The sequence below is a fragment of the Cervus elaphus genome, chromosome 29 (genome assembly GCF_910594005.1).
Source record: "Cervus elaphus chromosome 29, mCerEla1.1, whole genome shotgun sequence".
Taxonomy (NCBI): domain Eukaryota; kingdom Metazoa; phylum Chordata; class Mammalia; order Artiodactyla; family Cervidae; genus Cervus; species Cervus elaphus.
Genome location: NC_057843.1, coordinates 3010675 through 3027354, shown reverse-complemented (window position 1 = coordinate 3027354; position 16680 = coordinate 3010675). Strand labels below are relative to the sequence as shown.

The 16680-nt window shown below is 38.6% G+C and overlaps 1 protein-coding gene across 2 annotated transcripts in view; it reads left to right on the top strand.

Moving 5' to 3' along the window:
* LOC122685865 (kynurenine/alpha-aminoadipate aminotransferase, mitochondrial-like) overlaps positions 1 to 8225 on the top strand; it is a 29533-nt gene extending 21308 nt beyond the window's left edge. Inside the window, exons 13-14 of one of the 2 annotated variants that reach the window (XM_043890908.1) lie at positions 6663 to 6764; positions 7877 to 8225. In XM_043890908.1, the coding sequence (XP_043746843.1) occupies positions 6663 to 6764; positions 7877 to 7918 (144 nt within the window). In that variant the 3' untranslated portion in view covers positions 7919 to 8225. The remainder of the gene's footprint in view (positions 1 to 6662; positions 6765 to 7876) is intronic. The other variant, XM_043890909.1, reaches the window with a different exon arrangement.
* Positions 8226 to 16680: the final 8455 nt, after the last annotated feature.

The window sequence follows — 16680 nt, the reverse complement described above, 5'->3', positions numbered from 1 at the left end:
TGTTTTCTTTCCCACATTAGGAAAATTTTCTGCTATTTTCTCTTCAAATACTTTCTCAGACCCTTGCTCTCTTCCTTCTCCTTCTGGGACCCCTATAACGCTAATGCTGGTGCAGTTAAAGTTGTCCCAGAGGTGTCAAACTGTCCTCATGTCTTCATTTTTTTTCCTTTAATCTGTTCTGTGACAGTGATTTTCACTATCCTCTCTTCCAGCTCACTTATTCATTCTTCTGCCTCATTTATTCTGCTATTGATCCTTCTAGTGTATTTTTCTTTTCAGTTATTGTATTGTTCAACTCACTTCTTTATGTCTTCTAGATCTTTGTTACACATTTTTTGTATCTTCTTGTTCTGTACCTCTATTCTTTTTCTGAGATCTAGCATCATCTTTAGTATCATTCCTCTGAATTTTAGGGGGACAGATTGCCTACCCCCACCTCACTTAGTTGTCCTGAGATTTCATCTTGCTCCTTCATCTGGAACATACTCCTCCCCCACCTCGTTTTGCCTGACTTTCTGTGTTTGCAGTTTTCATTCAGCAGGTTGCAGGGCTGTGTGCTCCTTTGCTTGTGGCGTTAGCCCTCTGGCAGATGAGGCAGGTGTGAGATACTTATCCAGGCTTCCTGGTGGGAGGGCTTGTTTCCTGCCCACTAGCAGACAGGGCCATGTAAAGGGGTGTGTTTAGAGGTAGTTGTGAGCTCAGGAAGATTTTGGGCAGTCTGTCTGCTGGCGGGTGGGGCTGTGTGTCCATCCTATTGGTTCTCTGACCTGAGGTGTCCCAGCACTGCAGCCACTGTGGGGTGGGGCCAGGTCTTGATGTCAAGGTGACAGCCTCCAAGACAGATCACGCCAGTGAGCACTCCCCAGCACCACTGCCGCCAGTGTCTCTGCCCCCACGTTAAGCCACAGCTGCCCCCACTCACCACCCCCCGTAGACCCACCGAGACATACAGAGAGGTGTGGCCCGGGCTCCTGTGAAGTCACTGCGTTTACCCCTGGGTGCCAGTGCACATGAAGCCTTCTCTGTGCCATTCAAGGGTGGAGTTTCTGTTTCCTTCAAACCTGCAGAACTCCTGCAATCAAGCCCGTCTGGCCTTCACAGACAAATGCTCTAGTGGAGCTCCTCCCACTGATGCTAAGGAGAATTTGGTGGGGGTCTCAGAACTCTCACTCCTGTGGGAGAACCTTTGAGCTGTAATTATTTTCCAGCTTGTGGGTCACCCACCTGGCAGGTTCAGGATTTGATTATCTCACAAATGCACCACCCCCCCGCCCCCGGAATCTTGTTATGGTTTCTTCTTTGACTTTGAATACGGAAATATCTTTTTTCGTGGGTTCCAGCTCATTTTGTTGATGGTTGTTCAGCAGTTAGTTGTGATTTTTGTGTTTTCATGAGAGAAAGTAAACTCAAGTCCTTTTACTCCACCGTGTTCTGTGTTACTTCTGAATTTTTTTAAATAGTTCATAATTTTACCACCCATGTTTTTTGACCATTTATGGTACATTTTCTTGAAGAGCTTGTATATATCTAATTTTTTTTAATGAAATGAAATTTTTTTTTTTACTAAAGTATAGTTCATTGACAATATTACATTAGTTTCAGGTATACAACACAGTGATTCAATACTTCTAAAGATTATACTCAAGAAAGTTAATATAAAACATTAGCTTTATTCCCTACACTGTAAAATATATCATTTTGTGTTATTTATTTTATACATAATAGTTTGTACCTCTTAATCCTCTACTCCTATCCTGCCCCTCCTCCCATCCCTCTCACCACCGGTAACCACTAGTTTGTTTTCTATATCTATGAGCTTATTTCTTTTTGTTATATTTATTCATTTGTTTTAGGTTCTGCATAGAAGTGATAACATATGGCATTTTTCTATCTCTGACTCATTTCACTAAGCATAATACTCTCCAATTCTGTCCATATTGTCACAAATGGCAGGGTTTAATTCCCTTGTATGGCTGAATAGTATTCCATTATAGGCATATACCACAAATTCTTTATCCATCACCTGCAAATGGATATTTAGGTTGCTTCCATATATTGGCAATTGTAAATAATGATCCTATAAATATAGGGGTGTGTGTATCTTTTAAAATTAATATTTACATGCTTTTATATATACCCAGGAATAGAATTTCAGGATCATAGTCTAGTTCTATTTTAGTTTTTTGAGAAATCTCATACAGGTTTCCATAATGGCTACTCCAGTTGAAATTCCTACCAATAGTATATGACAGTTCCCTTTTCTCCACATCCTCAACATTTTTTGTTTGTGGTCTTTTTGATGAGAGCCATTCTGAGAGGTATGATATGATATTTCACTGTGCTTTGATTTGCATTTCCCTGATGACTGATGATGTTCAGCATCTTTTCGTGTGCCTATTGGCAATCTGCATATCTTCTCTGGAAAAAGGCTATTTGGGTCTTCTGCTGTTTTTTAACAGGACTTTTTATTTGTTTGATATAGCTATACATTTATTTTACATGATTAAAATTACATGGAAAGCTTTTCATCCAGCTTTTTTCACTTAGTCTGCAAGGACTTCTGCACATTTTGTACTTAAGCCATAAGTCTATTGAGATTTCATTTAGGGGCATTGATAAAGCTGAAAAACCTAAATAATTTTTTGTGCAGCTTCCCAGTTTATCAAATAAATCATCCTTTCAACATTAATTTCTTTAACATACTCCTCAGTCTTCTGTAAACACTAAGATCTGTTTCTAGTATCATGTTTGCCTTGAGGTACTAAGTACAAAAGAAAAACCATGTTGATGCTAGCAAAGTCCTATGCTAGAACATAAGAGACAAGGCAGGCTAGCAGTCAGAGCAGGAAAATGGCTGTCTGGAAGCAAGAGCAAATCCACTCTCCTGGGAAAGTCACTCACCCTCTCTAACCATCATCCTTGAGTGCAGGACTCATGCTTTATGAATTCTTATAATGCTAATGGCAGCATATAGTAATTGCTTAATAAATACTTAAATGACTTAAAGAATTGCATTTTAGTTTAATAAGTCATTTTGGAGCTCTCACAGGAGAATATGAGTGCATGCCCTTCTACTCTGCCATCTCATTGTATCAAATTGAAGAAAGTAGGGAAAATCACTAGACCATTCAGGTATAAGCTAAATCAAAGCACTTACAATTATGCAGTAGAAGTGACAAATAGATTCAAGGGATTAGATCTGATAGACAGAATGCCTGAAAAACTATGGATGGTGGTTCATTACACTGTACAGGAGGCAGTGATCTAGAGGATCCCGAGAAAAACAAATGCAAAAAGGCAAAATGATTGTCTGAGGAGGCCTTACAAATAGCTGAGAAATGAAGAGAAGCTAAAGGCAAAGGAGAAAAGGAAAGATACACCCATCTGAATGCAGAGTTCCAAAGAATAGTAAGAAGAGATAAGAAAGCCTTCCTCGGTGATCAATGCAAGAAACAGAGGAAAACAACAGAATGGGAAAGACTAGAGATCTCTTCAAGAAAATTAGAGATAACAAAGGGACATTTCATGCAAAGATGGGCACAATAAAGGACAGAAATGGTTTGGACCTAACAAAAGCAGAAGATATTAAGAAGAGGTGGCAAGAATACACAGAAAAACTATACAAAAAAGATCTTCATGACCCAGATAATCACAATGGTGTGATCACTCACCTAGAGCCAGACATCCTGGAAGGTGAAGTCAAGTGGGCCTTAGGAAGTATCACTACAAACAAAGCTAGTGGAGGTGATGGAATTCCAGTTGAGCTATTTCAAACCCTAAAAGATGATGCTGTGAAAGTGCTGCACTCAGTATGTCAACAAATATGGAAAATTCAGTAGCAGCCACAGGACTGGAAAAGGTCAGTTTTCACTCCAATCCCAAAGAAAGGAAATGCCAAAGAATGTTCAAACTACTGCACAATTGCACTTATCTCACCAGCTAGCAAAGTAATGCTCAAAATTCTCCAAGTCAGGCTTCAATAGTATGTGAACCATGAACTTCCAGATGTTCAAGCTGGATTTAGAAAAGGCAGAGGAACCAGAGATCAAATTGGCAACATCCACAGGATCACTGAAAAAGCAAGAGAGTTCCAGAAAAACATATATTTCTGCTTTATTGACTACGCAAAAGCCTTTGACGGCGTGGATCACAACAAACTGTGGAAAATTCTTAAAGAAATGGGAATACCAGACCACCTTACCTGTCTCCTGAGAAATCCGTATGCAGGTGAAGAAGCAACAGTTAGAACTGGACATGGAACAACAGACTAGTTTCAAATTGGGAAAGGAGTACATCAAGGCTATACATTGTCACCCTGCTCATTTAACTTATATGCAGAGTACATCATGCAAAATGCCGAGCTGGATGAAGCACAAGCTGGAATCAAGATTGCATGGAGAAATATCAGTAACCTCAGATATGCAGATGACACCACCCTTATGGCAGAAAGTGAAGAAGACTAAAGAGCCTCTTGATGAAAGTGAAAGAGAAGAGTGAAAAAGTTGGCTTAAAACTCAACATTCAGAAAACTAAGATCATGGCATCTGGTCCCATCACTTCATGGAAAATAGATGGGGAAACAGTGGCAACAGTGACAGACTTTATTTTGGGGGACTCCAAAATCACTGAAGATGGTGATTGCAGCCATGAAATTAAAAGATGCTTGGTCCTTGGAAGAAAAGTTATGACAAACCTAAACAGCATATTAAAAAGCAGAGACATTACTTTGCCAACAAAGGTCCATCTAGTAAAGCTACGGTTTTTCCAGTAGTCATACATGGATGTGAGAATTGGACTATAAAGAAAAACGAACGCCGAAGAATTGATGCTTTTGAACTGTGATGTTGGAGAAGACTCTTGAGAGTCCCTTGAACTGCAAGGAGATCAAACCAGTCAATCCTCAAGGAAATCAGTGTTGAATATTCTTTGGAAGGACTGATGCTGAAGCTGAAGCTCCAATACTTTGGCCACCTGATGTGAAGAACTGACTGAATGGAAAAGACCCTGATGCTGGGAAAGATTGAAGGCAGGAGGAGAAAAAAGGATGACAGAGGATGAGATGGTTGGATAGCATCACTGACTCAATGGACATAAGTTTGAGCAAGCTCTGGGAGCTGGAGATGGACAGGGAAGCCCTGTGTGCTGAAGTCCATGGGGTCGCAAAGAGTCAGACACGACTGAGAAACTGAACTTATAATAAGTCAGTTTTATTACATTTTGCTTGCTTTCTTATCAATGCTATTATCATCCAGAATATTTGATAGGTGGCTATTTCTGTGTATCCCCGAACTAAGATCTAAGGATAAAGACTTCCTATTTTATAGTAGTTTTTTTCAGTCCCCTTCACTTATTCCATATACCCTGTGGCATGTACTTTGACTTTTCTAAATAATCTGCAACTTTATCACTTCTGCCTTAGACCAGATTTGGGTCATCATTCAAGGAGATTATTACCACTTCCTCCTTTTATACAGAAACTTGCTTCTGGCACATCCCAAAACTGTTCCATGATATTGGGAGAAATTATGTTTTCATTGTTAATGAGGACAAAACACTCATCTTCCACCTTGAAATCTTCCTCCCCAAATCATTTCATTCCCAGTTCATCAAACTTCAGTGACCTGACCAGAGCCCAGATTTATAAGAAGTAAATAACAACAGTTACTTGAAGTGTGAATATCATTTTACTAGACAACAATTGCAAATTCTTAACACAAGCCAAGTTCATTTCTATCTCCAGCACAATTTTCAGAGACATGGTCTACAGGCTCTTCTGCTCCCTCCTTGAGTCAGAGACCCGGGCTCCTGCCACCGCCTTGCACAGCATTTCAATGCATGGACCACAATGATCACAGCATGCAGAGGGCATGGTGGGTCACATGGGGAGATGTTCACGGGCCAGGCCAAGAAGTAGCACCAGGACTTCCCCTCCCTGGTTGGGATTCAATCACTTGGCCATGAGCATCTAGAAAGAGGCTGGGAACCGTGTGTTTTCATGCCTAGGAAGCAAAGGACACTTGCTTTGGGGCAGCAAGCTGGCAGCCACAAAGTCACCGAAAGGAGAAGATGTCCCAGAGTTTTGACAGAATTACTTACCATTTTATTCCTCCAGTCTAAGTATTGTTTCCACCTCTTTGAGTGACCCGTTTTCTTCACATCTTCAGGCCTCTACATTCTGTATCTTCTCCCCAAAGGACTCCTTCCTTACATTTTGTTTGGTCAGTACCTACTTATCTTTGAAGTCCCAACTTAAAGGTCACTTCCAAACTTGATGTTGCATAAAGAATATTTCATTGTTAGAATTTATTTTACTGTTCAAGTTACATTAAGTGGTTATTATGTTTGTCACAATTTCTGTTGCCTGTAGAACCTGTCCTTTGTCCATTAAAGCTAAAATTTAGTGTTTTCCTTCTGTCTCTGTGCATTATTCCAGCATACAGAGAAGAGGCAGGACTGTCGTATTTATCCTGAATACTTCTCTGTTTCTGTGCTTTTAGTTTTGTTTATTGTATGACATGCAGAATTTTTATGTAAATTGGTTTTTTTTTTCTTGAAATTTCTTTCATTGCTTTTAAACTCAGAAAGTCCTCCGACACTCTGAGATTAGATTTACCTCTATTTGTACTTTTCCTTTAATCACCTATTCTCCAAAACTCTCTCAGATATTCATGCTTCCAGGACATGATTTCTACATTGATAGTTCAGCTCCTTGCCCCTACTTCAGAGCATCCTTCTCTTCAGCTTCTCCAGAACAGATGGACGTGGTGAGTTATCAATTTATTTTTTGTGTTCATTTTGTGAGTTACGACATTATTTGATGTCTCCTTTGGTTTCTGAAAAATGGGAATAATTGGAAAATCATGAAGTACAACTCAAAGAAATTGCCATACTTCTATGGAAATGTGATGAGACCAACTTGGAGTTGAATTTTATTGATTCTGTTCACAGATTTCATATCTAACGCAATAGTGTTGACAGATCATCAACATGTTATAAACAGAAACTCTTTCCCTCCTTCATGGAATTAACATGAGTCAGAGTACAAATTCATGAAGCCATCGGACTCTTTCTCTGAAGGAAAAATATCAGCAAGGGTCAAATAGACTAATAGTGATGATTAGAGTTAACTAATTGATTAATCAGAAAGTCCAGCTTTAATCAAGATAATATGAAGAAAGAAGCAAGTCCCTAACTACTACCATCTCAGGAACTCACAGCAGAGCCATACACTGAGATCCAGTGACTGCAAGACGAGTGTGTACTTATCCTGGGAGATGGGGGTCTCTGAGTGTGTTCTTGATTTACTTGCTTTCTCATATCATTAAATATGCTTTTCATAAGTTATATATGAGTAGAGTTGGACAACTGAAACTATATATAAGGCATATGCAGATGAGAGAATATTTGAAAAAATAAAATAATTGGTGTTCCGGGAGAAAATGATGATCTTGAGGGTAAAAAAATTTCTTTTTAATGTCTGGGATTCTGACATGTTTCCATATATTAGTGGACATGATAGCATACAACCCAGATAAACCTGAGGTTAACCCTGAGTTTTCATTATCTGATCTCAATATAAGATGGGACTCCTTTTTTAAAATTTTAACGTTATGGCAGAATTCTCCTAAAGCCTCTTGAAAGTGAAAGTTGCTCAGTCGTGTCCAACTCTTTGTGACCCCATGGACTATGTAGTCCATGGAATTCTCCAGACCAGAAGACTGGAGGGGGTAGCCTTTTCCTTCTCCAGGGGATCTTCCCAACCCAGGGGTGGAACCCAGGTCTCCTGCATTGCAGGTGGATTCTTTACCAGTCGAGCCACAAGGGAAGCCCAAAAAGCATGTTAATTTCATTAATTCTTCTCTCTGTCTTATTTTAGGCCTTTCAGAGATTAGCTCAACTTATAGAAGAACCTCTATGAAGAAATCAAACTCTTTGTAGCACTCATGGATTTCAGATAAATTTCTATGTTTTAGCAAGAAGAAATGATCATTTGTGTAAGACTTACAGATTGGGTTTCAACAATATGTCACATTTGTAATAATTTAACTACACAACTTTTCAAGTGCCTTTAAAACCATCAGAATGCCAAAATATATTTATAATCCTTTTGATAAATTTTCAACCCCCCAAAATGTTATCCTCATCATGGGTTTTATTGTAAAGAACTCTATAGTCGCTTCCTGCCTTTTCATACTTATTATAGTAAAATGCCAGGCTGGATGAAGCACAAGCTGGAATCAAGATTGCCAGGAGACATATCAATAACCTCAGATAAGCAGATGACACCACCCTTTTGGCAGAAAGTGAAGAGGAATTAAAGAGCCTCTTGATGAAAGTGAAAGAGGAGAGTGAAAAAACTGGCTTAAAACTCAACATTCAAAAAACTAAGATCATGGCATCCGGTCCCATCATTTCATGGCAGACAGATGGGAAAACAGTGGAAACAGTGACAGTCTTTATTTTCTTGGGCTCCAAAATCACTGCAGATCATGACTGCAGCCATGAAATTAAAAGACGTTTGCTCCTTGGAAGAAAAGTTATGACAAACCTAGACAGCATACAAAAAAGCAAAGACATTACTTTGCCAACAAAGGTCTGTCTAGTCAAAGCCATGGTTTTTCCAGTAGTCATGTATGGATGTGAGAGTTGGACTACAAAGAAAGCTGAGTGCCAAAGAATTGATGCTTCTGAACTGTGGTATTGGAGAAGACTGTTGAGAGTCCCTTGGACTGTGAGGAGATCAAACCAGTCCATCCTCAAGGAAATCAGTCCTGAATATTCATTGGAAGGACTGATGCTGAAGCTGGAACTCCAATACTTTGGCCATCTGATGCGAAGAGCTGACTCATTTGAAAAGACCCTGATGCTGGGAAAGATTGAAGGCAGGAGAAGAAGGGGACTACAGAGGATGAGATGGTTGGATGGCATCACCAACTCAATGGACATAAGTTTGAGCAAGCTCTGGGAGTTAGTGATAGATAGGGAAGCCCTGCATGCTGCAGTCCATGGGGTCGCAAAAAGTTGGACAAAACTCAGCAACTGAACTGAACTGATAGTCGCTTTATAATTTCCCATTAATTTTCTTTGAAACTAACGTTTCACAGTAGAGTATTTGTAAGAATATAATCGAATTCAAAATGGTATATCATGTAAACTCTATTTTTAGTTAAATTTAATAAAATTTAATTTAATGCAAAAGTTGTTAGAATTTGACCATTAGGCATAATTCTCAGTAAGAGAATCACAGAGGATATGCTATGGCACAGGAATCTCTTTAAAATACATTTCTAAAACTAAACATACCTAAAGGTCTGCTTGCTAATTCTAAATGAGGAAGAGAGATCCAGGACATAGAAAAATGTACTAAATTGTATTTTTATGATACTACACAACTTCAAAAATGTATTCATATCAGTTACATGATTTCTGGCTACCACACTCCTTTCAGGTACTTAGAATATACTTTTTAAAGATTTTCTTTCTCACCTTTAAGATCTTTATTTTCCTCATCTGATTATTAAGTATATGCTGATCTAAAATTTTTCAAACAATCCAGGATGAATAAGCAATAAAGTTAAAGCTGCTGGCTGTCTCAGCCTCAGCATTCATCATCCATCCTTTTAGATGTTTTTGTGCATGTACACATAATATGTACAAGAATAGGATGTCATTAGGACAGTATCAGAAATACCCTGTATCTGTTTTCTGTTGCTGTAGAAAACTTTACCTACATTCCATGATCTAGTCCTTGTAAAGTTATCAGGTTCTTTGAGGAATTAGGACACTTACGTCACTGTTATTCCCACCTTCCTTATGTATATAAACATCTCCATCATGGCTATTATTTTCCTAGCATCTGAATGAGCTGGAGCATTGAGCCCTAGTGAGAATCACTATGGTTATTTCAAGCTGACCTAAAATTAAGAGTTGTCAGAAGGTTCAGAGAGCCCCAGGCAGGATAAACCCAGAGAGGAACACACTGAGAGGCATAGTACTCAAATTGACAAAAATTAAAGAAAAAATATTAAAAGTAATAAGGGAAAAGGCAATAAATAGTGTGCAAGGGAATCCCCATAAAGTTATCAGCTGGTTTCTCAGCAGAAATTGTGCAGGTCAGAAGGGAGTGACATGATACATTGAAAGTGATGAAAGGGAAGGACTTACAACTGAGAATACTATACCCAGCAAGGCTCTCATGCAGATTCCACAGAGAAATGAAAAGCTTTACAGACAAGTAAAAGCTAAGAGAATTCAGCACCACCAGACCAACTTTACCATCTGAGCCACCAGGGAATTCTCGGTGGCTCAGACGGTGAAGAATCTGCCTGCAGTACAGGAGACCCAGGGTCAGGAAGATCTCTGGGAGAAAGGAATGGTTACCCACTTCAGTATTCTTGCCTGGAGAATTCCATGAACAGAGGAGACTGGTGGGCTACAGTCCCTCTGGTCACAGAGTCAGACACAACTGAGCAACTAACACCTTTTTTTCACTTTCAGACCAGCTTTGCAACAAATGCTAAAGGAACTGCTCTAGGTGGAAAAGAAAAGGCCACAACTAAAAACAAAGAAATTATGAATGGAAAAGCTCACCAGTAAAGCCAAACATACAGTAAATGCTTCTCACCAGCAGTCGTGAGAAGAGTACAGCATAGACATAGGATACTGGAAATACCTTTGAAATTAAAAGACCGGTAACTTAAAATGATCATGTATATAGATGCTGTGTCAAAACCTCATGATAACCACAAACCAAAAATCTAAAATAGATACACACAAAAAAGATAAAGGAATCTAAACACAACACCAAAGTTAGTCATCAAATCACAAGAGAACAAAAGAAGAAGGGAAGAAAAAAGATCTACAAGAACAAACCCCAATTAATTAATTAAATGGCAACAAGAACATATATACTGAAAATTACCTTAAGCCTAAATGGATTAAATGCTTCAACCAAAAGACACAGGCTGGCTGAATGGATACAAAAACAATACCTTATACCAATACAATATATACATAATACCTTATACCTGAATACAATATTCAGATCTAGGGACACACACAGACTGAAAGTGAGGAGATGGGAAAATGCATCCTATGCAAATGGAAACCAAAAGAAAACTGGAGTAGCAATATTCACATCAGACAAAACAGACTTTAAAATAGAGACTGTTACAAGAGACAAGGAAGGACAGTACAGTATGATCAAGAAATCAATCCAAGAAGAAGAAATAACAATTGTAAATATATACGCAACCAACCTAGGAGTACCTCAATATATAAGGCAAATAGAACAGTTGTCACTCTGCAGGGTTTCCTTCTGATTTAAATTTAAATATTGACTTGTCAATTATGAGTCCCTCCTCTGGTCCCATGTAAAAAAGTCTTTAATGCTTCCCTATAGATCACTGAAACTGAAAGTTGGTTCTTTGAAAAGATAAACAAAATTGATAAACCACTAGGCACACTCATCAAGAAAAAAAAGGAAAGGACTCAAATCAATAAAATTGGAACTGAAAAAGGAGAAGTTGTAACGAACACCACAGAAATACTACGGATCATGAGAGACTACTACAAGCAACTACAATATACACCAATAAAATGAACAGCCTAGAAGAAATGAACAAATTCTTAGGAAGGTACCAAGACTGAACCAGGAGGAAAGAAAAAATATGAATAGACCAAGCCTCACAGGTGAATTCTATTAAACATTTACAGAAGCGTTAACACCCATCCTTCTGAAACTTTTCAAAAAATTGCAGAGGAAGGAAACTTCTGAATTCATTTTACAAGGCAACCATCACTCTGATACCAAATCAGACAAGATATCACAAAAATAGAAAATCACAGGCCATTATCACTGATGAACACAAATGCAAGAAATCCTCAACAAAATACTATCAAATCAACTCAAAAAAAAATTAAAAACAAACAAACAAAAAAAAAAACGTTAAAAAGATCACACACCATGATCAAGGGGATTTATCCCAGGGAAGTTAGGATTTTTCAATATTAAGAAAATAATCAATGTGATATACCACGTTAACAAATTAAAGATGGCTTTTATTTTTAATTTGGATCATCTCAATAGATGCAGAAAAATCTTTTGATAAAATTCAACATCCATTTATGATTTTAAAAAAACTCTTCAGGAAGTGGGCATAAAAGGACCATATGGTGGCTCCCTGGTGGTTCAGATGGTAAAGAATCTGCCTGCAATGCAGAAGACCTGGGTTCAATCCCTGGGTCGGGAAGATCGCCTGGAGAAGGAAATGGCCACCCACTGCAGTATTCTTGCCTGGAGAATCCCATAGACAAAGAAGCCTGGTGGCCTACAGTTCATAGGATCACAAAGAGTCAGACATGACTGAGCAACTATCATTCACTTACTTTGATGTCAACATAATAAGGCCATATATAACAACCCACAGGGCATATTGTACTCAACTGCGAAAAGCTGAAAGCATTTCCTCTAAGTAAAACTGTCACTGTTTGCAGATTACACAATGTAGTACATAGAAAATCTTAAAAATGCTACCAGGAAACTTCTGGGGTTCATTGGTGGACTCCATAAGCTTTCAGGATACAAAATTAATATATAGAAATCTGTAGCATCTCTATACACAAACAAAAGAAAATATCAGAACAGAAATTAAGGAAACAATCCCATTCACTATAGCAAAGTAATAATAATGATAATAAAAAAAATACCTGTAACTAAACTTACCTTAGAAGGCAAAGACCTATACTCTGAAAACTATTAAGATTTGATAAAAGATATATTGAAAATATAGATGACACAAACAGATGGAAAGATACACTGTGTGGTTGGAATGGAAGTATCAGTATTATTCAAATAACCATATTATCCAAGGCAATCTACAGATTCAATGCAATACCCATCGAAGGCATTTTTCATAGAACTAGAACACATAACTTTAAAATTTTTGTGGAAATATCAAAGATCTCCAATAGCCAAAACAATCTTGAGAAAGAGGAATGGAGTTGGAGGAACCATGCTTCTTGTCTTCAGCCTATATTACAAAGCTACAGTCATCAGAACAGTAGAGTACTGGCAGAAACTGAGACATTAGATCAGCGGGACAGGATAGAAAGTGCAGAGATAAACTCAAAACCTGTGGTCACCTAGTCTACGACAAAGGGGACAAGAATATACAATGGCAAAAGACAGTTTCCTCAACAGGTGGCTTTGGGACAACTGGACAGCTTCACGTAAGAGAACAAAGTCAGAACATTCTCTAATACCATAAACAAAAATAAACTGAAGATGGCTTATAGACCTAAATGCAAGAATGGATACTATAAAACTCCAAGCGGAAAACACAGGTAGAACATTCTTGACATAAGTGGCAGCAATATCTTTTTGGATCCATCTTCTAGAGTAAATGGAAATAAAAACAAAACTAAACAAATAGGACCTAATTAAACTTACAAGCTTTTGCACAGCAAAGGAAACCATAAATAAAATAAGAAGGTAACTTAGGGAATTGGAGAAAATATTTTAAAAGATGCTCCTGACAAAAGATTAATTCCCAAAATATTCAAAGAGCTCATATAGCTTAATATCAAACAAAACCAAAAAAATCCAATCAAAAATGAAGAGAAGACTTAAATAGACATTTCTGCAAAGAAGAGATACAGATTACAAACAGGCACATTAAAAGATGCTCAAAATCACTAATTATTAGTGAAATGCTAATCAAAATTACAATCAGGTATCACATCACAAGGGCTTCCCAGGTGACTCAGTGGTAAAGAATCCACCTGCAAAGCAGGAGACATAGGTTCCATTCCTGGGTCAGGAAGATCCCCTGGAGGAGGAATTGGCTACCCACTCCAGCATTCTTACCTGAGAAATTCCATGGGCAGAGGAGCCTGGCAGGCTACAGTCCATGAGGTCACAAAAAAGTCAGATACGACTTAGCAACTAAACAACAACATCACATCACAGTGGTCAGAATGGCCATTATTAAAAAGCCTACAAATCATAAACGCTGGAGACAGTGTGGAGAAAAAGGAACCCTCCTGCATTGCTGGTGGGAATGTAAACTGGCACAACCACTATAAAGAATAGTTTGGAGGTTCCTTAAAAAACTAAAAATACACCTACCATGTTATCCTGCTATCCCACTTCTTGGCAGATATCTAGAGAAAACTCTAATTCAAAAAGATACATGCACCTCACTGTTCATTCTAGCACTATTGTCAATAGACCAAGGCATTGAAGCAACCTAAATGTCTGTTGACAGATGAATTGATAAAAAAAAAGATATGGTACATATTATTCAGCCATACAAAAAGAATGAAATACTGCCATTTGCAGCAACATGGGTAGATTCAGAGATTATGATATTAAGTGAACTCAGACAGAGAAAGACAAACATTATATGATACTACTTATATGAGGAATCTTATTTTAAAAAAGATACAAATGCACTTATATACAAAATAGGAATAGACTCATAGATATAGAACATAAACTTGTGCTTACCAATGTCAATGGGAGGAGAAGGGAGGGAGAAGTTAAATGAGGAGATTGGATCAAAATAAACAAAGTATATTATATATAAAATAGATAAGTTCTAACTGTATAGCACAGGGATCTATACTCAATATCCTTTAATAACATATAATGGGAAAAATCTGCAAAAGAATATAGATGTTTAATTGAATCACTTTGCTGTACACTTGAAACTACACATTACAAATTAACTATACCTCAATTTTTAAAAAGAGACACTTTGGAGTCTTAACCCCTAGTACCTAGGAGTGTGACCTTCTCTGAACACAAAGTCCTTATGGAAGTAACCAAGTTAACACGAGGCGACGAAGGTGAGCCCTGGTCTAATGAGACTGGTGTCCTTATAAGAAGTTTGACAACAGGGGTGTGCACACTACAAGGAGATGCCATGTGAAGACAAAGGCCGACATCACGTCGATGCAGCCACAAGACAAGGAAGATTGAAAATTACCACACACCACCAGCATCTAGGAGAGAGGCCTGGAACAGATTCTGGGCCACAGGTCTCAGAGAGAACCACCCCTACTGACGCCTTCATCCTGTACTTCCAACCTCCAGACCTGTCCTTTGTCTCTATCATCACTTTAAATAACATACAGTGTGAAGATTCCTTAAAAAACTGGAAATAGAACTGCCATATGACCCAGAAATCCCACAATTGGCCATACACACCTAGGAAACCAGAATTGAAAGAGACACATGTACCCCAATGTTCATCTCAGCACTGTTTATAATAGCCAGGACATGGAAGCAACCTAGATGTCCATCAGCAGACAAATGGATAAGAAAGCTGTAGTACACATACACAATGGAGTATTCAGTTCAGTTCAGTTCAGTCACTCAGTTGTGTCCGACTCTTTGCGACCCCACAAATCACAGCACACCAGGCCTCCCTGTCCAGCACCAACACCCGGAGTTTAACCAAACTCATGTCCATTGAGTCGGCAATGCCATCCAGCCATCTCATCCTCTGTCATCCCCTTCTCCTCCTGCCCCCAATCCCTCCCAACATCAGGGTCTTTTCCAAGGAGTCAACTCTTCACATGAGGTGGCCAAAGTATTGGAGTTTCAGCTTCAGCATCAGCCCCTCCAATGAACACCCAGGACTGATTTCCTTTAGGATGGACTGGTTGGATCTCCTTGCAGTCCAAGGGACTCTCAAGAGTCTTCTCCAGCATCACAGTTCAAAAGCATCAATTCTTTGGCACTCAGCTTTCTTCACAGTCCAACTCTCACATCCATACATGACCACTGGAAAAACCATAACCTTGACTAGATGGACCTTTGTTGGCTTTTTAATATGCTATCTAGGTTGGTCATAACTTTCCTTCCAAGGAGTAAGCGTCTTTTAATTTCATGGCTGCAATCACCATCTGCAGTGATTTTGGAGCCCAAAAAAAAGTATGACACTGTTTCCCTCTATTTGCCATGAAGTGATGGGACCAGATGCCATGATCTTAGTTTTCTGAATGTTGAGCTTTAAGCCAGCTTTTTCACTCTCCTCTTTCACTTTCATCAAGAGGCTTTTTAGTTCCTCTTCACTTTCCACCATAAGGGTGGTGTTATCCGCATATCTGAGGTTATTGATATTTCTCCTGGCAATCTTGATTCTAGCTTGTGCTTCTTCCAGCCCAGCGTTTCTCATGCTGTACTCTGCATATAAGTTAAATAAGCAGGGTGACAACCTGTAGCCTTGACGTACTCCTGTTCCTATTTGGAACCAGTCTGTTGTTCCACGTCCAGTTCTAACTGTTGCTTCCTGACCTGCATATAGGTTTCTCAAGAGGCAGGTCATGTGGTCTGGTATTCCCATCTCTGTCAGAATTTTCCACAGTTTATTGTGATCCACACAGTCAAAGGCTTTGGCATAGTCAATAAAGCAGAAATATATGTTTTTCTGGAACTCTCTTGCTTTTTTTGATGATCCAGCGGATGTTGGCAATTTGATCTCTGGTTCCTTTTCTAAAACCAGCTTGAACATCTGGAAGTTCATTACTCAGCCACTAGAAAGAATACATTTAAATCAGTTCTCATAAGGTAGATGAAACTGGAGCCTATTATGCAGAGTGAAGTAAGCCAGAAAGAAAAACACCAATACAGTATAATAATGCATATATATGGAATTTAGAAAGATGGTAACA